General features: G+C 46.5%; 1 protein-coding gene across 1 annotated transcript in view; it reads left to right on the top strand.

The window, feature by feature from the left end:
- Nucleotides 1-26989, top strand: part of MGAT4B (alpha-1,3-mannosyl-glycoprotein 4-beta-N-acetylglucosaminyltransferase B) — a 50831-nt gene that overhangs the window by 11754 nt on the left and 12088 nt on the right. The window contains exons 2-4 of the mRNA XM_041482050.1: nt 23352-23531; nt 24219-24359; nt 25189-25322. Coding sequence (XP_041337984.1) covers nt 23352-23531; nt 24219-24359; nt 25189-25322 — 455 coding nt within the window. The remainder of the gene's footprint in view (nt 1-23351; nt 23532-24218; nt 24360-25188; nt 25323-26989) is intronic.

The raw sequence follows: 26989 nt of genomic DNA, 5'->3' as shown, positions 1-26989 counted from the left end.
AATCTGGAGACTCTCAGCTGAGATGGCTGCCCACGAGCTGTCCTCCAGCTGGAAGAGGAGGATTGGCAGTTGGCACCATTCCTTTGCACTCCAGAGGACAGATGCTGTTCATGGCTCTTTTGTCAGGGAGAGAGTCCCATCATTCGTTTGGAGAGTGCCCAAATGCAGCTTCTCAGTAGCAGACCCTCTCAAAGCACAAGGTTCCCATCTTTACTTGCTGGCATGGCAGCCTTGTTAAGGCTCAGTTGTCTTTAGAAGTACAGAAGGGTTTCCTCGTTCTTAGTCAGAAGTCAAAGAAGAAATTCTGTCTTGTCCAAGGTGGACTTGGGTTTCCAACCTCCCTCATGTGGCAGAGAGAGGTTACAAGGGCCAGTTTTGTGCTGAAATCCGAGGAGTTGGTGTGTCTCTTTTTGCTGTGAGCTCTAAGTTGCTCTTGACACTGAAATTGCTATTCACACCAGCATGAGCTGTCACTTGCCTGTCCCAACTGGAGGATATCCTTAGTGGCACATGAGGCTCAGCCCTTCCATATCAGGCTTGGATTTGGGACAGATAGACTGCACAAGGGTGTGATGTGCAGCTGGGCACACCCTGATAAGGCACTTGCCAAACAGGTCTGTGTGTAGAGAAAAGGATACGTGGGATCCTTGCAGCCTCTGGAAGGCTCTTTAGGAAACGAGTCATGTTTAAAAATTGTGGTAATTTTTTGTTTTGGTGGCATACTTCTTGAACAGCAACTCTTAAATTTAAATGCCCACACAGAAGAGTCAGTATCAAGGTTTCTTCACCTTCTGATTACAGGTGTGTGCCCTGTGGCTCTAGGAACAGGGCTGAACTTAACAGTGATGCCTGGTGCAGGCTTTTGTCTAAAAATACTGACATTCTGCAAGAGGAGTCTGGCAAGGTCCAACAGCTGATTCCTTAAAATCAATTGATTGCTGTTTAAAATAACATATCCATCCCACACACTCGTGACTTGCACAGAGATCTTGATGAGCATTTTCACCTGGGTCTTGGTATCACTGCACACCCTTCAGATGAAGCACTCATTAAGAAATCTCATTACTTGCTCCGTTAAAGGTGTCTGGTTAGCTGAGTTGCTAATTGAAGTGTCCTTTCTTCAACCCAGTGTTGTGATGGAGCTGTTCCTGGGGCTGTTATGCCAGGTGTTACCTCCACAGAGCATTATAAATGATCTCCTGCCATCTCCTGCTTGGGTGAGCGCTACCCAGAGAGAAACTGTGTTTTTTTCCGGATGTCTGCACAGCTCTCAAGTGACTTGCACGATGCACACACACAGAAAGGCAGATATTTCATGTCTCTTTGGAAATCTGTCAAGACAGTGGCAGATTGCTTAGCCTGGGTTGTGCTGTCTGCTCATAACTTCTAAAATGCAGGTCAAGGAATACTGCTGTAATAGTTAAAGGTCAGGCAAAATTACAGCCTTTAGCTCTTTGTAGCAGCTGTGGTCATCAAAGGAGGTGTTTTCCTCCTGGGATTGAAACTTTCAGCACTTTTTTGTTGTTCCAGAGTGCTGGTTAGTTGTTCTGCAAGCCTGCAAACCAAAGGTGGTCATTTCTGCAGGTATCCCTGATGGTGTTCAGAGGCCCCGGCTGAGATCAGGATCCTCTCTAGTGTGCCCTGAATGTCCTGGGTGCTCTGGGAACCCTCTCAGAGGGTTCACCATGAAAGGCTGGGCCAGGAGGAGTGGGTCTCTGTGGGTGAAGTGCTTGTCAGTGGCAGAATTTGAAATCCACATTGACTCATCAGCACTGTTTGGTTACCAAGGTCACTGCAGTGCTGGGATGTACATGGGGATCATTTGCATCAGACTTGAGGATTTCATGGAGAGGAGGAAAGGGAAGATGTTGACAAGAAAGCTTGTAGGTGGGTAGAATTCAGATCACTGCCAGCCAGTGCAGAAAAGGTCAAGAAATTCTTTAGTCTGCTGGTGTGTGGCATAGCACACTGGCAAGGTGTGGATTTTGTACACGCACTCGTGGTTGGTTTGGCTTCAGGAGGAGTCCTTATCTCTTCTCCTGCTGCCAGCTCCTTTGGAGGTGTCCTCCTTCCCTCTGCTCTGCCTACATTTCTTGCTGTGATTTCAATTATTTATACCATTTCTCTTCCCCTTAAACTGCTCCAGTGCCTGTGCACTGTGGAAGCAGCTGTCGCTCCCCCAGCCTGCTCCGCTGATGTGTGAAGAGCTGATCCCTGTGCACACAACTCGTTAAGAGCATTTCAGGGCTCTTCAGTGTGGGCAACTATGTGGATGTAAAATTGCAATTGGGTCTTACCTTACAGAAGATTTTAAGTGCTGCTGGTGAAGTAATGATCTCCTTATTGATGTCAAATAGCAAGAAGGAGCTGCTCAGAGTAACAAGGGGAGAGGAGGAAGAGTTTGCAGAGGAGTATGTCCCCTTCTGATGCAAATGAAGCAGCTTAAAACTAGAGGTTATTCTTCTCTTGGTTCCACCTGTGTGCATTCAGCAGAACCTCACTAAAATAATTTCATTTCTTTTTGACACAGGCTGATGTCACAGAGGTGACAGGGAGGTGCAGCCTCACCTGGCTGGTCTGGATCCAGAGATGAGGCTGAGAGGGCAACTTCAGCCATTCAATTTAGTCCTCCCTCATTTTTACCTCTGCAGCATTAAGCTTGGAGAATGAGCAGAAAATGTTTAAATCCCTTTCCTCACTGCTGCCATGTTCAAACTGAATTAAATTTCATCCAAAGGCAGCCTGTGCTGCAGGAAACATCTGCCATGGTCCAAATTATGTTTTGAGGTCAGAATTAAAATGTATGTAACTGTTGAGCAGTGAGTAATGAATACTCAAATCCTGCTCTTTGCCAACAGTTGTTTTGCAAGATGTGATTTGTACACATCCTTTGTACCTGTGCAGGTACATGAATGTGTTATTAGAATAGGAATCAGCACAACATGTCACAGGAAAGAATGGTTATAAGGTGAAGTGGCTTGCTAGAGATTTAAATAATTTTTTATTTCAAGCTTGCATTTATTTTTTTGACTTCTACAAATGTAGCTTCTGGAGTGTAATTGATGTGAGGATGCAATTGTATTCACAGCACATATGTGTCAGGGGCAATATTTATGTGCAATGGCTGCTCCATGAAACATCTGTTCTGTCCTCTTGGCTCCTCCATCCAATAAGTTAATGTGAGCTCTCAGGGAAAGTACAAACAATTTTTAGAGCTGTTCTAGATACAGTCCTTAAGGAATTTTTTGATTGTGTAACTGAAAAGAGCTTTTGAAAAGATAGAAGTCTCAAGTAGAGAATGGCCAGAGAGAGGCTGGTGCCCTACTGTATTTGATGGGCTTTCAGTCTGCTGAAGAAAAACTAAAGCTCCCTCTTCACAGCATGTCTGAGGACTGAGACTCTCAGGGTGTGTTTGAGTGCATGGGCTTCCTTTGGGTAGAGACCATTCAAGTTTGAAAAAATCGCTCAAGTTCCTTAAATTGTGTCCTGTCTTTCAGTGGGATTTGCAGAGATAATTGCAAAGTAAACTGAGGAGAGACTGACGAAAATGAATGAGGCAGAAGGTTGGGCAGGTGTGCTGCAGTCATACTTGTGGTGCACCGTGCCCAGCGCTGGTGCCACGTGTGTTTCAGGGGTTGCTTACCTGGTCCTGCCAGATTCCCAGTGGATGAATGGATGTGTCTGTTCAGAGTGGGGGCTCCTGAAGCCCCCCAGCAGTGGGGTGAGGGTGCAGTAGGTGACTCCTGGACAGGGAAGTGGATTGATGAAAAGCAGAGCCCTCTGCGAGGCTGGCTGGGTGGCATTCAGCCCGTTTCTCAGCTGGGCACAGGAGAGGTTCCCAACCTGCCAGGTGCATAAATCCCTTTGGAACCTCGCTCTGAGCATCCTTCCTGCAGCCCCTCAAACACGTCTACAGAAGGATGGGTTTGCATTTCTCTTGCTGCTGGAGGAATGGCATTTATGGGGTTTTTCTGGGAGATCTAACCTTGTTCTGGGCTGTCTGGGGAGTCTGTGGGACTCGGGGCAGGAACCTCGAGGTGTGCCAGGAGGGCAGACAGAGGGAGCATCCTCTCTGCAGCATCTCACCCTGCTCAGCCCTATGTTCTTCAGCAAGGCTCCAGTGCCAGACAAAATACACATGTGGGAGGCAGCTGGTGCCAAAGCTGCTCGAGGAGAGCAGGCATTAGAGTGCTCAGAGCTTGGGTGGATTGACTGTGCTGCTGTGGAAACCCGGGGCCAGGGGTGGAAGGTCACACCACAGGCTGCTGTCGGCGCAGAAGAATGAGAGAGATTTTTATGTTTTGTGGCGCCTCTTTTCCTACTTTGGAAAAAGCTTTTATTTTATGTGTCTGTGTAAATGCTTTATAACCCAAGTGCAGTGAGTACTTTGAGTAATTGCTCAAAAATTGATGGTGAATTTTGACCATGTACAGACAGTGCCTTCAAGTTCCAAGGATTCTTCTCTCAGATTGTGATGCATTTTTTTTTTTACTGCATTTAAATGAGTTATTTTATATAAATTCTGAGTGCTGGCAGGCTTACAATAACTGGGGGTTTTTTAAGCTTGTTTTTCCTAAGGGACTAAAACAATGCCCTTCTTCCCAACAGCTTTGAAAATCTTAGTCTCACTTCAGCCCAGTTAGGCCATGGTATGGAAACCCCAGAGGTGACCTAAAGTCCTCTGGGTATTTTGAAGGTAGCCAGGAGGGCAGAAAAGAGATCTCTTGATGGTTCTGTCAGGTGTGGGTGAATCTGTACAGAAAGTGTCATCTTCATAGCCCAAGCCACAAGAAGTTCTTTAACCAAAGCTTTTGGTTGAGTGCAGGATGCTCAGATGTTGGGTTCCCCCCAGGGATAGGGCAGCATTCTCTGTGCCTGGTCAGCAGCTCAGCCCATCCCTCATAAAGTCCTGCCAGTGCAGAAAATAAACAAGACCGAGTTTTTTGTGCTTTCTCAGACTTCTAGCAAGAGTTAGAATTGGGGGGTGGGGGGGGGTGGGCAGCATTGATGGGCCTATCCATTTCAATATTCCTACTTATGGCCAGAGCCTCATTCTCTAATTTTGTTGCTCTGGCTGCTTTGTTTTTCTTTCATTGCAATCAAGATAATGCAGTACAATAGTGCACTAAGAATTCCAGCTATTCAATTACCTTTCAGAAGTTGACTTAATTGGCTCTTTAAGTGATAGCTCTCTATTGTGTGCAATCAGCACCACTCAAGGAGGGAGCAGGAAGAGGAGAAGGACTTTTTTTCTAATCAATAAACAGAGGTCTTTGAAATAATGCTGCTTGCAATTTGTATCACTGGTTAAATTACAATGAAGATGATCATCTGCACCTTCCTGGAGGAGCACGGCTCTAGCAGAGTAATAAAGCTCTGCTATCCACAAACATGGACTATTTTACTCTGTGTTTCAAGTTAATCCAGTATTCTCCCCTTGAACTTTTATTTCTCCCCAAGTATTAAAGAAAACCAAAACCAAGCTGCTGTAGAGCGTGGCACAGATGGTTTAGGAAAGTCTAATATGGAGTGACTAATCATTTGGTTTGCACCTCATAAACTATGCAAATGAATGTGATACCTGATGATAAATAATTCAAAGTTGAGATGCAAGGCAAGGGGAGATTATAGAAGGAATAAATATATGTAAACCGACCTTAAGAAAAATAAGCAGTCTCAAAAGCTTAAGCTCATCTTCCAAGCTGGTCCATAGAAACAGCTGCTTCTTGGTGCAGGTTTGCTTCCAGTGTTTGAATCCAGGGGATTTTAAGCCAGCAGAATTTCCAGTTTTTAGTCAGAGTTTGGCCAAAACTACAAATCTAAGGAGCTGCCCTCCTTGCTGTTGCCCTTCAGGTCACCACTGATCCTGGTTTAGGCAGCAGGAAAGCTTTGCCTAGCAGACCAGATTTCTTTTAAATATATGGTTTTTGGTTTATTTTTTCCTAGTTATGGGGTTAAAAGTAATTGTCTGTTTCATAGTTTCATTAAAGTGAAATGCTAAAATTACTAGTCATGATTAACTATTCAGTCATAATTAAAAATATTTTGAATCCAGAGGGGTCTTCATGAGATTGCAAGAGGCACAAGACTGGAAGTCACGCTCAGACTCCTGGTGCTACCAGTGCCCGGGGTAATTCCAGCTCCCATCCCCTAATCCATCCCCTTCCATGGAGGTAGGTGAGACCTGCAGATGCAGATCTGTATGGAACTACAGGTTTTAATGGTTAAGCATCCAGCACACTCCTGGTAGGGTGCATGCCTCTCTGCCCTCCGTTTTCAGCACCTTCTATAGGGAATTTTGTTTGGTTTGTGGGAGCAGCCATGAGATGTTCTTTGCAGGGACTGGCTCGCTCAGACCAAGCTGGGATTTAATTGATTAAAGATGCTTCTTCCTTAGCTCCCTGCCCCGTCCTGGTAAGAGATGGATAATGACCCTTCAGAGCAATGTTCCTGCAGCAGGAGGGAAGGCGGTGTTGACCCGGAGTTACAGTCCTGCACCGAAGAGCACCTTCAAGATCATTTCACCTGCCAGCTTTGTAGGAGCTTTCACTAAACTGTGGAGGTGGCTGGATTTTGCCCTTTTATCAGCCAGAAATAGCGATGCTACAGTGCCCTGCTGCAGCTCAGCATTTGGCAGCGTTCCTGAAGCTGCCAGCAGCCTCCTCGCTGGCGGTGTCAGGCGCGCGACAAGGCAGCGTTTGTTCGCCGAGGTTGGTACGGTCCTGCCTGGCTGGAGGAGTGCAGTCAGTGGTCGTTTTGTGATGGCAGTAATTACAGCAGCCCTGCAGTTCCACCCTCCAAGTGTTTCACTGACGATCCCAAGAGAGCCCTTCTACAAAGACCTTTTTGGTTGCTTGGTTCCATACTGACTCCGCAGAGCGCCGTGGTGCTGGGACAGTGTGTGGCCTCTCTTCACCAGATGAGCTGACTTGATTTGCTCGTAATTTTGTCTGTGTTGAGTTAAGCAATATAGGCCAAGGAGGGAAAGGAAGCAAATTTTTTGTTGCAAATTTACTCTGTGGCTTCTTCAGCTCCTGGGAGGGGCTGTTATGATAAAGTCTGATATATTTTCACATCTGCCTACGAAAAATGTAGGATTTATCTTTCAAATGAAATTTGCTCTGCTGCGCTGCCAGCAGGGTTTTTTTGAGTAGCTATTTTTGTGAAATATAACCCGAGAATTTGTATTGGCTTAACACTTAAAATGTAGCCAGGGGAAGATGGAATATTCATCTTTATTGTATTTGTTTCTCCTGTAATGAGACGTTACTGTCTGTCGTAAAGGAAGTGGTTCTCCAGCCCAGGGAGCATGCCCAGTGATTTTCTGTTTGCTCCATTAGCTCGTGAGCAGACCTCCTGATTTTTTATGTGCATGTGCTTTTCTACTTGTTTAATCCTGCCAACTGCTCTTCTGGTTGGAAATCCATTTCTATAATGCTGGGTATTACACAAATTTGTTGAAGCTCTTAATGCAGATAATGGGGAAGGGGGGTGAGCCTGCTTTGCCCGGTCAGCCTGAGTCAACTTTCTCCTTCCCATCAGTCACGCAGAGCTTTAGCTGCAGCTCACTGAGGGCACAAAATGCACGCAGCAAAGAAAAATAAAGTTTAAGGAACAGCTAGAGTGCTGTAAATGTCGCTTGGTTTTTGATTTATGAAGTCCAAGCACAGCACAAATTGGATGGCTCGCTGTGCCCTGTGGAAATCTCTTTGTCTGCCTTTTTTTGAAATATTTCCATAACTAGTAATCATGGTATTGTAGCGGAGAGCCCTTCTATAAAGGGATTTTTGGTCACTGCTGCTGTTTACTGTGACTCTGTACTGTGTGTTAATTCTCATTCATGGGAATATTCATCAGGAATTGCAGAGTGGATGCCAGCAGTGATGCTCTGGATTTTGGGGTTCTAGTGTGCATGATGCTTTGGGGACCAGAACTGGAGCAGTGAGAGGCATCCTCCCTCTGTGTGTGATTTGCAGTGTTTGTGGAGCTGTTTCCAGCAGGACTGAGCACATCCCTGCCTGTTGTACTGTTCTGGTTGTTTTAATCTGTTGAATTCATCCGTGGCACTTTGCCTGGTGGAGAGTGGTGGGAATGTTGTCAGCAGTGGCAGAGAAGGATGCCAGGCTGCTTTTTTTTATTATTATTATTTGTAGTAAAGGCATACAAAGTCCATCCAGGGCCTCATGACGAGTGGCTGTCAAGCATGCATGTACTTTTTGTTTAAGCAATGGAGCAGGCAACCTGCTCAAAGTTTAGTGTGAGTTTATATCCTGGTGTTAACTTCTGACTTAACTATCCAGTTCTATTAAAAATAAAAGGAGTAAAATTATTCTGGCGCACTTTGGTAGCTACAGCATTTGGAACCTCTTCAGCTTCTCTCTCTTCTCTTTCCTGATTTCTTCCCAAGAATAGTCACAACACTTTCTTTTTTAGGACTTTGCCCTAATAATTACATCTGCAAAGATCTGCTGGGATGGGCTATCCCACAAGCAGGATTATGTCCTTAAATGGAAAATAAGCCACCACAACAGCCAAAGTTTGGGAAAAAATATTATTGTGGGAAAACAAGGTTGCTAAATGTGTTATTCCATGTTGTGGAGCTGCACAGTCAGGAAATGCTTGTTTGTGCAGAAGGGAAATGCTCATGTCTTCTAAATGCTTCTTGCATTCCTTTTTAATTGTTGTTATAGTAGAAAAACATGGCTCTAATAAAACACCAACTACTACCCCATCTGTAAAAGGGACAAGGAGGTGTGAGAAATTGGAGGGAGACAGGGAGGCCAGTCTTGCTTTATGAACTCTTTATTTGCTGGGTTCTGCTCCTCCCTTCCCCCCAGGCCGAGGGGGTGCAGCTCCTCTCCAGGCTGCCTGTCCAGCTCTCCAGCCCGGCTGCCTCTTGGCCAAAGGTTTGGGCTAAATAATCCAATTAAGCTTTGCAGCTTATATAACTCTCTTGGCTTGCGGCAGCAGCCGGACTGACGGGGAGAGAGGCACATCTGGAAATAGAGTTCCAAAGACGCTGCCGCGGCCGGAGCCAGAACGGTCTGGACAAATCTGCTCATACGCACAAGATGTCCTTTGAACAGCGAGAGGAGGGTGCACCGTCTCCTTGCTGAAGAAGTTGAAGCAAATGCTCCTACCCATAAATTGTTTCCCTGGCTGGGAAACTTAGCTGGCTTTTTTCCTTCCTCTCCCTTCTCCTTTGGAAGATCATCCAGCTTTTCCTTTTCAGCTCCAGAGGATCAGCCAGGCCCTGTAGGACACTGATCATAAATAACACATATGTTGGGGTTTTTTTATTTCAAAGGTGGGAAGGACCATCTCCAGCATTATTTAGTCTGACTTCTTACCTGCTACCCATCCTAAGAGTTGCTTTTTATTTCATCTGAAATACAGCTTGGTGTATAAACTGGAACACAGCTCTGAAGACACAAGTATTTTTTCTGAGAATTCATTATAACCCTGGTAATTTATCCTAATGCTTAATGACAGTATTAAAACATGGGCATTTTATGTTGGCTTGAGGGTTGAGGAGAAAATAGAATTCAGCCATTCTGTATTTCAAGTAGCATGCCCAACACAAGCTTAGGGGAAAAAAAAAAGCAGTGCATGTTTTGGCATTCTTGGATGTCTCTTCTTTTGTTGGTATCCATTACTGTCACTAGGGAAGTTATGGGCATTAACAGCAGAATGCATTTTCCTTCATGTGCAGTGATATGTGCTTATAGCTTCATTTTATAGTCTGCTGTCTAACCTTAAAGAATTTATTTGTCAGGTGTGCAGGGCTGGCTTAGCACTCATGTCCTGCCTGTTTGTGGGTGCTTGGATGGCTGCTTGTCCAAACCTTCCAAATCTGTGCTGGGGGAGGGTTTTAGAAACATCACCTCCCTGAAATCTGATATCAAACACACACACACACACACACGGAGTTCCTGGGCTTGTCCTCAGTAAAACATGCCCAAGGAATTGGCTGCAGTGTGTGCACTGGCCAGGCTGCCAATGAGCGGTGCCAGAGCTACAGAGGTACTGGAGGTGGTTTGGCAGAGGCTGTGTTTTGGTCCCAAGAGGGAACATTGCTGTGGCACAGCAGTGCTCAGGCAGCTCTCTGTGGCATCCTGACCCCACTGTGGCTTTTTAAGTGGTTTGGCCACTTGTGGGTGGTGCACAAGGACATGTACCTTGGCAAAACCCTCCAAGCCAGGGAGGTGGTGCAGAGCACTGGGTGGCTCTGCTGGGGCTGCTCCAGTCTGCAGCAATGTAGGGCTAATATGATATTTGTTCCAGTGTGTGGATTTATAAGGCTGTCAGAATGCCCCTGCTCTCACCAGGCTTTGGACATGGCCATGGGAACCTTGTAGGATTGTCTTTGTAGTCATGAATTCCTACCTGCAAAGTCGTGATGTTACAGTTTGCACATTTTGGGGTTTTCCATGGTCATAAAACTAAATAATGAGTTTCCCAAAAGAGGCTGTGTGTCTTGAACCACTCCTCCCAGCCCATGCCAGCGCTGGAGTTCCCCCATCTCCACTGCTCCCTCAGTGATGGGTTTGCTGGCAGTGATAACACAGCTGTGCTGCCACACTTCCACATTGCTGCTGTATCTGTCTGACTGCCTGTGCTTGATGTTTTATTCCTAAAGAAGAAAGAAATTGGATTAGATTTTTCTCAGCCATGCACAGCGGTGATCCTGGGTAACAAAGCTGATCTGTATGCAGGAAGCTTTGGGAAGCTGGGTGTGAGGATAGGTTATTAACTGGGGACTCACCCAGGGTGATTTGCTTGATGGATATACCAGCAAGGCATTCCAGGAGGTGCTGAGCAGCCTCCATGGCCCTTCAGAGACTGTTTTGAGTGCACCAGGGGTACCTGAAGCACCTCAGTACAGAAATTACCTCCCTGGACACTGAAGTCCAATAAACCTCTTTGTAGAGAGGGAGCAAAGGCTCAGATGTTGCTCTCCATGGTGGTGCTGCAGCTACCAGGGCAGGTTCCGTGGTTCTGCTGTTTTCCCTGGGCCTGCTGAGCCTGGCTCCCCCGTGGTGGGATTTTCCCTGAGTTTTGATCCCCTGGGACAGGCCCTGCAGTCCCTGCTGGTGTAGTTTGCTGTGATTTCTGCACTTTAACTCCTTCAGTACCAACTGTGGCTTTGCTCGGCTGTGCTGGGGTGATTCTTGTGCAAAAGCCCTCTCCCTTCCATGCCTTTGCTGGGCAGCCGTGGCCTCTCCAGCCCTCTGTGCCCTCTCTTGTCCCTCCCTCACACCTCCCTGAGCTGACAGCCTGACCCGATGTCATCCTTGGCACGCTGCTGGGAGGATGTGCAGCTGCACTGGTGCTTTCTGGGCTGCGAGAGATGCAACTGTTCAATCATGGAAAACTCCCTGTGGGCTCTTAGCGCGGGCTGCTGGGCTCAGCTTCTGGCAGCCCATCTTGCATTCTCTTGCAGCACCTAGACATGTCAAATTTCTGTAACAAAGTTTCGGGGTGAAAGGGCTGGAAAATTGATCCGCAGCAGCCCGTAGCAATGAGGTTACCTTATGGGTGGCACCAGTGAAGGTAACGGTGTGTGAAATACTGAAAAGCCAAATCCATTTAAATAGACGTGTTCGAAGGGAAGGTGAGGTGTGAACAGCGTGCCTTTGCTCGCACGGAGTGTGAAGTGTCTTCTGCCAGGACTCAGCAGCATTTTAAGAATAGTTGTGAAATTAAGCAGAAATACCATGGTCCTGTGGTCCAGGCTCCCGGAATCACACCTATTTTTGGAGGTGGTGAGCAGCAGGCTGCAAGGCTCAGTGCACTCACTGCCTTTAAGCCTTTAGGTAAACCTGACATTGCAAGAAAGCAAAACCTCCAGGGATGTGGTTTCACAGACATTTAAACTGTTCTCCTTTCGGGCTGCTGTCCAAAAGGGCATCCTGGTTCCCATGTGCTTCCTTTGTATCACTGGCTCGGTCAGCAGGATGATCTGACCCAAAATTAAGCCTGCAGCAAGGATGCTAAATTTCCATCTGGCTCAGGCCATGGGACTGTGGGGCTGACTGGGTTTTGGTGCCCTCTGAGGAGGTTCAGGAGCACCCTGCGCATTCTGGCACTCCTGGCTCGCCGAAAGCCACTCGTGACACCTTGCCTGGGGCTCGGCACAGGGGAGAGGGAGATGCCAATAGCATTTCAGAGCAGCAGCTTGTTGAGAAGCTTTCAGGCATCATTTAATAAGCAACCAAAGGTCTTAGCAGTAGGACACCCGTGTAGTCAGCATCCTCCTCCCCTCCAGCTGTTTATTTTCTACCCTTGAAACGTCCTGCAACCCCCACCTTGTGCTGTGCCATCACCAGCATCTGTGTTGCCTCTCAGCAGAGCTGAGGGGCTGGAATAATGCTGCTGCTGCTGCTGCTGGCACGGGCTGGCAGGCAGCTCTGCAGCTGGGCTGGTGTGGGGTGTGGAACCAAGGCTGCCTGGTTCTGGGTTAGTCCCTGCACTTTGAAATAGTGAAAAGTTAATTTACTTCAGGCTGCTGTTGGGGGAATTCTGTCTTTGTACTTCCAGTGATGTGTTTTCTGCAAGAGGAAGAAATAAGGGCGGGTTTTATGCGTTCTAAAGCAGCTGGTCTGGCTTTGTGGAAGAGGGTGTTGACATTATTTGATAACCCTTTCTCATGTTTTCTTGGCTGGTGAATGACAAAAGGGAGAAGTGGGTCTTCCCACTCTTTTAGTGATATGTTTTTCTTCCCAGGAACTATCCTAGCATATAAAATGAAACAAGAGCCCTCAGATAGCATCAACAGCTATAGTTGGCCTAAGTGTGCTATTTTATGGCAATGTCTTGTTTTTTCTCTGGAGAAAAGAAAATGTACCCCATTAAGTGCTCATGTTACAAGTCTGCACCCCAGGAGATAAATATTTCAAATATTAATGCTGAGCAATTTTTAAAAGGTTCTGCATGCATTTTATTTTGAGCATTCTGCAAATTATTTGAGACTACTAAAACAAAATGCAATTTAGATCAGCTCACCCTGTGATCAGTATGTGGTGATTTTAAAATCTGCTCTACCCAACAGCACGGTCATGCAGCTGATCAGGCGTTGGTGCAATCGGGAAATTGGAATCTGGTGGTGGCTGTGGATCTGCAGGTAGACAAGATGTACAATTTACATAAACAGCGGAGTGAGGGGAGTGCTCTCAATATCCTTTCACTCCAGTACAGTCACATGCATTGCAAATGAGTTACTCTTTTGGAAAAAGAGCTCAAACCTGACTTGCATTGAAGTTCTCAGCGGTTAACAACAGTGGAGCCAGGGACTCCAGCCAGAACTTCTGTGATTTCCTTGATATCCCTCTTAGTACATCACTAACTTTTCCATATGTGTTCTCTGATTTATAACACAGCAATACTTTATTTCGCTGTTGTAAAATTCTTTCATACACTGAGCCCTGCCAAAAGCTTCATATGTTATTGATTAAACAAATTCCCACTGTTCCAGGATCTCGGCTGCTCTGAGTCTGGTGGTAACTTTAGTGGAATGATGAGTGCACTGGTCGATTGTACAGGAGGTCGGAAAATACAAGGCACCAGCACTTACTGCTGCTAATCAATAAATTCACCTTCAATTCGTAAAGTGGTTCTGCTTTTTCCACCGGTCAGTGCCACATCTCTCCTGAGATGGGCTGAGCTTGTCCATCAGCTGCAAAGTGCTGGTGGCTCAGGGTCATTTGTGGGGGAGATAATGATGATGTTTGATTTTAGTAATGTTGGGAGAAAGATTAACAAGACTTTCATTTCGACTCCTTCACAGGCAATTACCAACAGCTGCTGCTAGAGAAAGGGTGTGATGATTAACACAGTGACCTTTGCAAGGATTGACTTCCCTTCTTGGAGGGATTCCTTTTGGATGGACTTGTGAGCCATTAGCACTAAGCACAGAGCAGGATCCGTGGGGGCTATGGGTTTTTGTGGAACAAGGTCTCTGTTTCACTATTAACTTAATTAGGTTATAATAGAAAGGGTTTTCCTGTTGGACTGCAAGGCATTTGCTCTGCCTCAGGGTTTTCTGCTTCTGTAGAGCTCCAGAGCTGGGCCTTGCCAGCACAGTGGGGACATGGTCCTGCAGCTCCAGCCATCAGCTCTTCCTTTGGGGCTGTTTTGGTTCATGAGATTTTACTCACTGGCTTTGCTGCTTGTTGTGAGAACAAGGTGAAAGGGAGAGAAATGCAGTTTGGAGGGTTTGGCGAGAGCCAAGCAAACCCAGTTTGGGCTCTTCCTGCATTGTGGTGGTTCACAGTCCAGCGTGACAAGTGACATGGCCCATGGCATGGTAAGAGCCCAGAGCTGTGCCTGGACCCCAGGGATGCACAGATGAGGCTGCTGCAGGCTCCTGCATGTTCATGTTCAGAGCAGGAGAACGACACCCTCCCCACTGCCAGGCTGTTCCTGCTGCCCTTAGGTGCATCCAAGAGCATTTTCCATGCCCATGCCATGTAAGGAAAGTGCGTCAGGCAAATGCATCTCCTTTGAAGCCATACACAGGTTTGCTTGGTAGGATTGGCCACATGTACAAGCTCCCAGCTTTTCCCACTCCCCTTTTCCCCCTTTCCTTTCCACCCCTCGCCCAGGTTTGGCTGTGTAATGTCCTCACTTAAAAATCCTGTCGAGCTTCAATTATTTCGAGGTTTAATGACTCATGATTTCTATAATGCTTTATTTTGTTCACTTTCAGCATGTTTTTATTCCCCAGTCAAATAAAGGCTATTAAAAAACCCACCAAGTACAAAGCCTTCACATTCCATTTGAGAGAAAAATGCTTCGAAAGCTGTATTGGTGCTACACAGGTAAATAATTAGATTGCTAATGAATTAGCTTTGCTTTGAAGACAAAAGCTTCAGTGTTCCTAATTAGGTTGTGAGGAGAGACATAGAAATGCATGGTCTTTCTCCCAAGGAAAAGGGGAGAAAAGGGGGCTCCCAAGCCAGCTGAGACCAGGGACCACTGGCGGGGCAGTATTTTACCTGACCTTGGGCTCAGCACCTTCCAGCTCTTTGATATTGTTTAAATTCCTTAGTGAATTCAGAGAAATAATACACTTTGTCTGTGCAACGCATTTCCTTTTCAATATCAAACTGATATTTGAATGAAATGGTTACTTAGTGCTATGTTTTGAAACAGGGAGAATGGAAGCCTGTGGTATATTTTCATTATATCACTCTATTATTTATGCTTTTCATCATAAGCCCTATTATCATGCCCATCCTAAAATGAATTATGTCATATATTTTTTTCTTTCCTCACAGAGGAGGATTTTTTCCCAGGCCTTTGATCATTCTTATCACTCTCTCAAAAGCCCCTTTTAAGTCTGTATTAATACTCTTTTTCAGATGAGGTGAAAACTATTTTGGGATTAGGCAGCATCATTTTAATAATGTTATAATCTTCATACTATTATTCCCCATCCTGTTCACTAACCACTCTAGCATCTTGTTTGCCTCCCTCCCTATCCCCCCTTTTTTCCCTGGATTGCTGCAGATTGGGCTGCAGACATTGATGCTGTGGTTTCCTCCCTAGCTAATATTGCTAATTAAGAACCGTGTGAAAAATACCTTGATTCCCCCCCTGCCCCCCCTCAGTTAAATTGCATCTATCAGTTTTGGTGTCACTTAGCCATTTGGTTGATTTTTCTGCTGGTGATTTGCTCCTTTTCTGGCTTTGATGAGCTTATCTCCATGTCCACTCTGTATTTGGCTACTTCACAAATTCATCTCCTTCCCCAGATCCCCACTAAATCTATTAGCTGGTGAGTTTAATACCAATCCTTATGGCTTCCTCTGGGTAGTTAACCTTTTGCTATGATGAAAATTCACTGTTTAATCCCATCTTTTTTCTCTTTAGATCAATGGCAGCATTTGCCCTCTTCCCCTTTCCTCCTTAGCTTTTTGCAGCAAAATGAATTGCCATCTGATTTCTTCATCTCATAAATCCCTTGAATGGGTTGATAGAACCCCAGGACAAATCGGAGGGACTGGTTCCTTTGTCAGAAGCTGATGGTGGCTTATGCCTGCGGGGAATTTCCTTTCCTGCCAGTGCTTTTGTTTGGCAGGTGAAGCCCAGGGGATTCAGGAGCCCTTTGTATCCTTGGCTGTGATTCTCCCACAGAGCTGCGCTGCAGAAAGAGATCCCAAACCTGCTCTGCAGGTACCCAAGAGCAGTCTGACGGCTTCTGCTGCCTCCTCTGCCCTGATCCAAGGCATTTTAGGCAGAGGTGATGGGCATTGCTGTTTACATTCCTAATTTCTGAGTTTCTACATCAGTGCTTTGGCGCCTGCATCCCCCCTGGGGAGCCTTTGGATTTGGGCACAAGCGCCCCTGTGACTTGCTGTCCTCCTTGGAATGGGGAATTGGAATGCTCACCATCTGTGTTGTGTTTCAGCATCCCCATAATGGGAAATCTACTCATACCCATCTCTGAAAACTTACTACTTAGGACTTTAGAAGCAAAACAAAAAGCTTATTTTTTGAAATATCTGTGTGTGTGTTGTCTGAACTGACTCTCCAATGCAAACAGTAGCTCATACTTTGGAATAACAAGGCACAGGGGATATGAATTTTCCTCTCTCCTTCTGATGACGTATGTGCTGAGACAACATTAAGCTCCAGCGAGGAGATGCACAACAGAAATATGATCAACACCTACTTCTGCAAAGAGAAATGGTGACTTAAAGGTGCCGGTGTTCCCTGGGGAGGGACCGTCAGTGGAGAGATGCATTGCATTTCTATCTCATTACACGGAGCTGCTGAGGGTTGAAATGCTGTTAAATTACACAGGCTCTTATTAAATGGCCATATTAAAGAAAACAACACCAGACTGGAGCTGGGGAAAGCTCTTGCTTTATTTGAGGATCACTTTTTCAGACAGGCTGACTTTTAATAAGCCTCTTGCCCTGGCTGATGAGTTCTGTCAGCGTGATGCTGATGCCGTGGGATGCTCAAACCCAGCAGCCAGCCCAGGGGCAGCACAGGAGCCTCCACTGCCTGGGGGGGATCTTTCCTGCTGCCATCACCCACCTGGGCAACCAGTGCCTTTTGCTGGGTGTGGAGGGTGGGTACTGGTTTTTCTAACATGCTGTAGACTCTGGTGCTCCAGAACAGCTCTGCATCTGCTCAGGACAGTTCTTGAGCACAGGCTCCAAGATGGAGCAGAGTGCTGGCACTGAGGGGTGCATAGGGGTGGGAGGCATCAAAATACATTATTCAGCCCCAGTTCAGGATAGCACATGCTGTAGGTACTGACTGAACCGAAAAAAAGAGTAAATAAAGGGCAGAGGATGAACACAAGGAACTAAACCATAGCTGGGTTTTGACAACTCTTGTCACCACCAGTGCCCATTATGCCCCTGGATCCCTGGCAGTGTCTGAGGCCAGGTTGGATGGGCCTTGGAGCAACCTGGTCTAGTGGAAAGTGTCCCTGCCCATGGCAGGGGACTGGAATGAGATGAGCTTTAAAATTCCTTCCAACCCAAACCATTCCCTGGCTCTGGGCCTTCCTGTAAGGGCCAGTGCCAGCACTGCCTAATCCAGCTCGATTGCTTTGAGCTGGGAAACCCACATGCCACTCCTCTCCTTCCCTAGTCCCTGTCCTGCCTGAAGCTCTTCACACCTGTAGCTATTTTCCCAAAAATCATCAGCTTTCTAGTGGTACTAAAGATTCTACTTTCCATGTTACTTTTTTCCTTGTTGGTAACCACAAATTACAACATAATATCATTTTATAAACTTGAAAAAGTTTCTTTAAAAACTTTTTTTGCTTTAAATTTTTTTTTCTTTAAAAAATGATGTAAAAAAACTTAAGATTCTTGGGGTGTACTTGTAAGCAGCAGCTAGAATTTGTCTGCTTTGACTGAGTATCCAGGTGGTTTGGGACACAGTGGAGAATTAAATGTCGCATAATGTTTACTGAATAGAGCATCCGTGTTTGCAGTGTGGTGATGGCACTGCTGAAACACACTTTCTGTGCAGATGAATCAGCCCCCAACAGGGTAATTGCAACTGCTGGAGCCTTTTGGGGGCCCACCCTGCCAGATACCACCCACTCCCCAAACTCTATCCTTGACAGTGTTTGAATTGTTGCTCGGCGTGTCTTGGTGCTCAGATCCTTAATGCAAATCAAGTTCTCAGTGCCTGCATATATCCCACTCTGCCAAAATATTTATGTTTTTAAAAGATGAGTCTGAAACGGGGAGCAATGACCTGCTGGCTCACAGAAGGGAAGGTGATGTGTCTCTCAGCTTTCTCATCTCACAGGAGCACTGTTTGTGTTTCTTTAGATCTGAAGGAAAGATCATCCTGCCTTTGGTGGGGGGCTGAGGAGGGGCTGATATCTGGATATTTTGGATGCTAAACTATCCTTTCTGACTGCTACTTAAAGAGTCCTTTTGCAGTGTTTTTTTGAGGGGTGATTTGGGGATTTGTTTATGGTGAGTCTCTAGAGCTGGTTTCTACTTTTTAAAGCCAGATAAGCAAAGGGCAACATTTTGCTTTTAATGGTATAAATGGGTTATTGTGGGGTTGCTGCAATCTCTGTGTACCTGTGTGCAAAGTGCCTCACACCTGTGTGCTGCACCAGCCACCAGATTTCCATGTACACCAGGACTGTTCCTTTTGTGCATCTCACGAGAAGAATTTAATTCACTGATACAGCACAGTAACTCCTTCTCTCCATTTTAATGGTCCAGTGGAATTCTGTTAGCAAAAGACCTAATGAATGTTGCAATTCAATCAGGGCAATCTAGAGTGTAATGTGTGGAGCCGTGCCAGCATTATATAAATCATTAAACATCAAAACGTAAAAAAATAAAATAAAATGCCCTAATCATCATCTAACTCCAGGAGCTGCTGGGAATGGCTGGGGCTGGAGGCAGCTGGGGCCAGCATGGGTGGGTGCCTGGCTGGGGTGGGGACAGTGGCTCACCAGCCTGGTTCCTGTTCTTGCCTGTTAGCATTTTTGCATAACACAGATGCTCCAGCATGGAGAGGGTTGTTTGTGTGCTCTGCAGTCCCCTCAGGCCCTTGCAAGTCCTAGAGGGGAAAGCATTTATTTCTTAAAGGGGTGCTTTAAATAAAACGAGGGAGAACAGTCATTACAGAGATGTTTTCTGTAGGCAGATGAATTTTCTGCTCCAACTTCATTTACATTGTAAAGGAACTGCACTTCTTGCTCTTTTGGCTTTGGGAATTCGTGCAACAGCGGTCAAAAGGTGCAGTTATGCTCTAGAAGCCAAGATTTTGTAGAGATAAACAGTTTAGAGGTTTGAGAGTTGTTTTTAGTTTTTAAACCAAGTCTCTTAAAAGTCTTCCTAATGAGAAGCAAGTCCAGCTAGCAAAGACTGTGTGTTTGCTTTTGAAAAGATTGAGTTGGAGGGAAATCTCTGGCGTTAGCCACGGGTCCACTCTACTGGGAGAGGTTATCAGCAGTGAACAAAACCAAAAGTAATTGGAACTGAAATATGGACATGTTTAAAATGCACTGCAGACTCTCTGGGAGGCTGGAGTGTGATTGGAGAGATGAATGCAAAATAAGGAATTATAACATTTCTGGCTCTGTGTGTGATAGTACGTGTGTGTGTGTATGGACGACTGTGTGAGATTTCCATTTCAGGGTGGGGGTTTTATTGCCACTGGTCTGATTTTGTTTCTGTCTTCTGGTTTAGGATCAGATTATTTTGCTTTCACTCAGAAACTGAAAATGGATGTGGATGCAGTTGTCCCAGCCCTCACCTCTGCTAGCAAACATAGTTTGCACTTAAGAGTCACCTGAATAAGAATGAAGACACAGACTTCTCCATAATGGAGAAATACTTTTTATTGAGGGGTTGCTGTCTTTGATGGGTAAATCCTTTGGGGAGGCTGCAGGAGCTCAGCTCTGGGGGAGCAGCCCTAAGCCCCACCAGCCTGTGCCCATCCCTTGCATGCTGCTGCTCCCAGCTGCTGAGAAGTCACAGAATGTTCTGGCTTGGGAAGCACCCACTAGGATCATCAAAGTCCAACTCCTGAAAGAGCCTGTGTTCAAGCCATCCCTGCCTTTTGCTTCCCCAGTGGTTTGTGTTGCTCAGCAAACCCAGCCCAGGTTTCTCAGCTGAAACACAAAGCCTGGCTGCTGTGTCCGGGCACAGGAGAGGGGCGTGGGGGGACATTGGTCAGTGAGTGATGCTCAGCCAGACACTTCTGTGGCCACTGTCCCTCAGCGTGGGGCTGCTCCCCCCTCCAGGGATCCTCTCTCAGAGCTGCTGCAGTGGGCATGGCATGGACAGATGGTGCCTGGCAGTCAGCTGTGCCCAGCGCTGCCTCCCTGCCCTGCTGAGCACTGGCTTGTATGAGGATGCCTGATTTCCACGTGGAGCCTCACAGCCAGCCTGCTTCTAAAAACAGACTGTGAGAAACCATTGAGTGCAAATATGGGCCCTGGCAAGGTGAGAAATGAGTTCTTTGCACATGTGTGCTGCAAGTTTGAGAGGTTTTGGTCTCCCAGGTCAGTCCTGCAGCCTGTCACCTAAGGCTGACTTTCTTTCTTTCTTAAGCCAGTATATTTTAAGCCCAAAGCAATGCATAATCTCCCAAAAAAAAAAAAAAAAAAAAAGTTTTTTTTTTTTTTTTTTTTTTTTTTTAGATATAGCTAGGAGTTTCTGTCCTGCAGTGCTTGAGTTTAGGGATATTTTAAGAGCTCTGTTATCTTGTGCTGGGAGGGAATACAATAAATATGTAGATAGGGAGTGCTGCTGGTTTGAAAGGTATGTAAAGGGTCTGTGCTGAACTGACACTAGCTGAAAAATTTGTTCAGCCTAATTAGCAGCAAATCACTTCTGTGTCCAACCTTGCTTGTAGAGATGGGAGCCAGTCCCCCCTCCTTATCCTCTGCTGCCCTTCGTGGGTTTTCAGAGCCCTCCCTGGCTGAGAGGTGAGGGTTTTTATGAGGACACAGATCTGCAGCCATGTGTCATTGCAGGCCAACAAGTGCAAAATTACTGGAAATTCATGGGAAACTGTACACCAATCTCGGGCTTTGTCTAGGATTGTTCAGGCTGTCATCAGAACCAGTCACGATCGATCAGCTTTTATATTTAATGAAATTTTAATTAAAGAATGGAAAGCCTACAAAGACATCATATGACAGGAGAGCTGGAAGCAAATACAATTTCACTTCCAACCATTAACCAGAAAAGCAGCAAATGGTTGACTGCACATCGCCATTGCAGTCTAAGGAAAGTACAGCTCTTGGCTTCGGCAGGCAGGTCATTAGTGACTGAATAATCAGTGACATTTCCCTTCTAAATCTGACACAAATGAAGTGCAGTGCTCTGGAAAAAGCCATTAAGTGCAAAGCCTCGCCTTTACTCTGCTCCAGGTATTGCAGAACAAGATCTAATGGCAGCCTTTAGCTGTGATTTGGCTTTGATAGCATCCACAGGATAGTAACCCCCCAGGATGCCAAGAGCCAAATGCTTCCAGCCTTGCACAAGCCATCATGTTGTGCAAAAACAGAAAGTGAGACTTGTTCCTTGCTGGTGTTCCCAGATGCAGCCAGTAAAAGATACAAGTAGGAAAAGCTATAATGTGGAGCATTGGGAAGCTGAATGTAGCTGTATTTTTATGTCTGAGAGGTACCAGCAGGTAAAGGTCTCACTCATCGTGGGATGAGTTTTTAGAGCCTGATATCCTCCTGAGAATTCCTGTGGCAGCTCTCAAAGCTGGGTGTTAACTTGTTTTTCTGCATATTTGAAAATGTTTTTTCGATGGGAGTGGAAAGCGAGCAGCAGTGCGCAGGAAAAAGGAAGGACTGGTCTTGTTTATGTCTCTCTTTGAATTTCTCTGAATAACGTGTTGTCAGATGGACAGAGTCATCAAATGGGTGTAACTTCCTCTGCTCCCTCCCCGTGTGCTGTGGCTTTGAAAATAATGTCAAAAGGTTAATGGGAGCCAGACTGCCCTGGGGGGGTCCCTTGTGCTGAAGCAGTGAGTCTTTAAGGAGGTTTTTCTTGGGGGAAAGACTGAATAGGGGAAACTTTTTCTAGGCAAAAGCATTACCAGTACCTGGACTGGGAAGCGCTGTTGTCTTGGAAACTCTCTGCACTGAAGCTAGATATGTCTGATTTTCAAAATTCCTTTTGCTTTTTCTTCATGGACCCCGAAATAGAAGTTTTTTTATGCAGTCAATGTATCTTTTTCAATTGCTTTGATTTATATTTAGCCCTGTGTTGTGAAGTTCCAGTGCAGTATTTTTGATCATTAACTCTCCTAGTTGTGTTTGGGTTAAGAGTCTACTATTCAGTGGATAAATCTGCTTTGGGTATAGTCTTGTGAGTTATAATCTTACTGAAAACAAATTAATAACCACAGATAGAAGTGTATTTTTAATGAGCAGTTTCATTAATAATGGGAAAAAATGTCCCAGGAAAGTTCATTAGTGGCTCACTGATTCCACTCCCAGCTGTTGTATAGTTGGTTCTGACTGAAAGATCTTGATAGTTTTATTGCTCTGTTTACAGAGCATGGAATAAGATGTTGTTTCAAAACAAAAAGCTTTGTTACCCTAGCAGAAGGGATTTTTTATATATTTATGATGCATTCTAAAGGTGTATGTCCAAACACTTGCATTCATATAAGCATACAGGCAGCTGTTGACACGTGATTTTCTTTATCCTGACGTGTTTTGGAGAGGTTAGAGTGCCAAAATCTCTTTTGACTGTTAAAATTTGGGGTTCTCTTCCAAAGCTGGAGGAGGTGCTGTCTGCACTCTTGTCTCACTGCAGGGCAGCATTCCCCCTTGCCAACATCTCTCTTTCCATCACTTGGGATCCTCCAGGAGGTGGTTGTATTTGTGTGTCCAAAGAAGGGCAAACAGGCTGGAGAGGGCTCAACCTGAAGAAAAGGATAGACTGGATATTAGGAAAAAATCCTTCAGGAGAAATCTGCCAATCATTCACACAAGCTGCCCAGGGAAGTGGTGGAATCACCATCCCTGAAGAGATGTAAAACAAGTGTAGATGTGGCATTTGGGAACGTGGTTTAGTGGTGGTCGTGGCATTGCTGGGTTAATGGTTGGACTCAATGATCTTAGAGGTCTTTTCCAGCCCAAACTGTTCTATGATTCTATTTCTACATGACCCAGAAACCCAAGCTGAAAGAGGAAAAATGGAAGTAGCTTTATTATTGTAGTTCTGAACTTAAACTGCCCTCCCCGCGACCCTTTCACCAAAGGTGTGTGGTGGACTACAGCTCCCTAAATCCATAATTTAAGGATTGGGGAGGCAAGGGAGGTATGAATAAAACCATTCTGAGCACAGAGGACTAAGCTTCTCTCTCTTCTCCATCCTCAGGTGACGTTGTGGACATCTACCAGCGGGAGTTCCTCGCGCTCAGGGACCGGCTGCACACGGCCGAGCAGGAGAGCCTGAAGCGCTCCAAGGAGCTCAACCTGGTCCTGGAGGAGATCAAGAGAGCCCTGTCGGAGAAGCAGGCCCTGAGGGACATAAACCGGACCTGGAGCAGCTTATCTGGTGAATAAACAGGCGTTGAGGATCTGGGGCTCTGTTGAAGCTGTTTGAGGATGTAGAGAGGTGTGTGTGTGTGCGCGCAGGGCTGCAGACAGGACCTGCTCTTCTCTCCCCCTGTGCGAGCAAATTGTGGAGTTCAGAGAGACTTGGGAGCTCTTAAACTCCTGTTTAATTAGAGGTGCATAAGCATCATTAAACACGGATTTGCCTCTGCCAAGGATATTTGCCAATTTGCTTGCTTACAAGCTTTTTTTTCTCCCTTGCAAGTCATACACTGTTTCCTATGGCTGTATTCAACCCATATGGGAAATGGGTATCCAAAGAGAGGGGGGAGGAAGGAGTTAGGCTGGCTGAGCACCCCTCACCAATTTATTTGGGTTTTTTTGTTTTTTTGTTTTTTTTTAAGTTGCTCGGTTGAAGAAAATTGGATCTCTGCAGAAAGATCTGATTTGACCTTCATTTTATCTTCATTCTCCCCTCTCCTTCCCAAATATTTTGGGACTTCTTTAAGGCCCTCCTGGCTCCTGCTGAACTTTAATTGGGTTTGTGGTAGCATGTTAAAGGTTGGCCTGATTTTTTTTGTAACCCAGCAGTAGTCTCAGGTGGCCAGGCTGCTGTAAAAAGGCTTTTTGCCTTGCAGTCTCTTCCTGCCTACCATGCCTTGCAATTGATTCCCTTTTCCTTTTTAAGACGAAACCAAGTTAAAACTGTGGAATATCACCAACAAGAATGTGCTGCACCTTCCCACCATCTTCCATCATTTGCCACATTTGCTGTCAAAGGAGAACAGTCTGCAGCCAGCCGTGCATGTGGGACAGGGGCGCACTGGAGGTAAATGGGAATTAGTGCTGCTTCTGGTGCTCTTCCTCACCTTGGTGCCTGTCCCTCCCCTTTCCTCCGGGCCTGGCTGTGGCACAGAAACGAGCAGGACTGGAGGAAGGGCTGCATGCATCATGCAAGCTTCCTTGGTTCTGGTGACATGTGGGGTGGGTGAGCCATGTCACGCCTGCAAGTCTACAGGGGAGTGCTGTCTGTGCTCTTGACTGGCCCTAAAATGTTCTTGATGCTTCTGCCAGATGTTGTTTGCTGCTTTCCATATCCAGAGTGCTCTAGACTTTGCCTGGAAGGGTTCAGATGAAAGCATAGCTTGTAGGGTGCTTCATGGAGACTGTAATCAAGCTAAGGAGACAAATCCCAATGGTAACACGACTTTGGTTACTTGATGATCCCCCCTGCTCCCAAATCCCAACCCAATGCCAAAGACCTGACTTGCACCTGCCAAACTGGAGTGCTTTTGGCTGTGGGAGGGGTTTGGAGAACAAGAGGTGGTCTTCAAGTTGCTGTTCACAAGTTGAAAAGGCCCCTGGGAGGGGGAGGGATTTCTGGTGTTTCCTTAGAGCTCATTCTTTCAGGGAGAAAAAGCAGAGCATATCTGACTGCCCACGGGTGCCCTGCCAGCCCGGCACGCTGGGCTGCTGCTGGCTGGCCCTGGGTGAGGACAGGAGTGTGGGAACCCTGCGTAGCCCAGGAGCCCACCAACCTGCTGTCACTGCTGGTTTTTAATGGCAGAGCCTGGCACTGACCAGGTGAACTGTCATGGGAGCAGAGCAAAGCGTCCAACACAGCCCCTTCTCTAAAATCTCTCCGTGGCCCTGGACAGTGTCCGTCGTGATGGGAATCCCCAGCGTGAAGCGGGAGGTGCATTCCTACCTCACCGACACCCTCAACTCCCTCATCTCAGAGCTCACTCAGCAGGAGAAGGAGGACTCTGTCATCGTTGTCCTCATTGCTGAGGTAAGACAGAGCTTTGCCAGTTTGCCCCCTTTCCCTGGCCCCCATCCCCCTGTCTGCCAGGCTTGGTGCCAAACAGGATGCTGCCCACCCGGACACCAGCTCTGCCACTTGCTGGGTGGATAAGCTTGGCCTTGGGCTGCCATCCAGCAGGATCAGCAGGTGTGTCTTGCCCAAAATGAAATGCTGGTTGGGCCAGAGAGGATCAGGATGTGAGCAGGCAAACATGTCCTGTTAGCAACTACCACTGTGGCACAGCTCACCTAAACCATGATGCTTCCTGCAGGGTGCTTGAATGGATATCTACAAAATGAGCTGGAGCAGCCCCATGACCAGGAGAGCTCTCAGACCTGCTCCTGCAGCAGCTCCATTTCTCCACATACTGTAACACAGCACTAAACCCCTCTTGAAACCCAAGAGTTGGTAATTTGGGGTTGAGACTGATACGCCTCTTTGTATTGGTGCCTGGAGCCCGGAGTCAGTTGCTGAATCCAAGGGCTAAAAAGCCTTGATACATTAATCCACAAGAGCTGCTTTTATCTATGGGTTTAGATGGTTATTTTTCTCCATGGCTTTCCTCTCAGGATTATTTTCTTGAGCCTGAAGTGCATTTGTCTTAATTTCCAGAAATCCAGTGAGAAAGATAAACCTCAGTAGCCTGTTACTGGGAGTGGAACAGAGATGAATGTCCGGGTTTGCTGCCTGTTTACCCGTAATTTGACATTTTGAGTAGCATTTGGCCTTCAGCGCTCTGGCTGGTATTTTGTACAGGGAGAAGGTGTGCACAGATGGGTGCAGCCCAAGGGGCCCAGGACAGGGTTTGGTCCTGGCTTTCATTTGTCTCCCTTGGAACCAGGACAAGTTTGGTGACTGTTTTTGCAGTGAGTAAGTTGAAGCCTGAGAGGTTTTAAGCAACTTGGCCCTGACCAGCTCCTGTTTTGAACTGCAGTAATACTACTTTAGCTGACTTGAAAATAAGGTGCGTGCTGTGATGGCAGCTCCTGATTTTCAGAATGTAGCTATGATGAGGAAAGTGAACAACAAATAAAGTTGTTGCAGATTCCGTTGGCCGAGTTTGGTCTTGGAGCTGCATAACATCCTTCTGTGCAAGTGTCTGCCACTGCTGTGCCTGCTCTGCCTCTTCCCAAAGTGTTTCTCCACGTACCTGCACTTGTTAGAGCTCCTTGGGCATGGGATAAAGAGTGAATTGTGGAAAGGGTGGCATGAACCTGAAGCAAACGCTGAGCAATTTGGAGACTCAGCACAAGTGCAGCAGCTGAGTGTCCTCTCTGGGATAGGGACTTCTCATTCCCAAGTGTCACTGCTGCCACTGCAGGTGTCACCCACGGTGGCTGGGCTGCCTGGGAGAGCAGGGGCTTCCTCAGCTGCGTGGGGGCAGCCCTGGGGTGAGATGGCTGGCTGGGCTGTCACCAACCCACTGTTTCAGACACTTGGAGTGGAGCTGCATGGTTCCTGCCAAAGCCAGGAGCATCCTTCCTGCTTTTGTTTTTCCCATTGCTGTTTTCTTGGCACGCTGAGGTAAGAAATCAGTCCAGCACTGGGACTCCGAGCCCTGTTTAGGAAAGGGACCTTTTCCTCTCGAGAAAAGCCTCCCTTGTCCCCGTGCCAGCACAGAAGTGCTGTGCTCAGCCTGTGACACACGTCCCGGT

The sequence above is a fragment of the Pyrgilauda ruficollis genome, unplaced genomic scaffold (assembly GCF_017590135.1).
Source record: "Pyrgilauda ruficollis isolate IOZ18807 unplaced genomic scaffold, ASM1759013v1 scaffold57, whole genome shotgun sequence".
NCBI classification, from domain to species: domain Eukaryota; kingdom Metazoa; phylum Chordata; class Aves; order Passeriformes; family Passeridae; genus Pyrgilauda; species Pyrgilauda ruficollis.
Note: the sequence above shows the minus strand (reverse complement) of the source record. Positions and strands in the feature narration are given on the sequence as shown.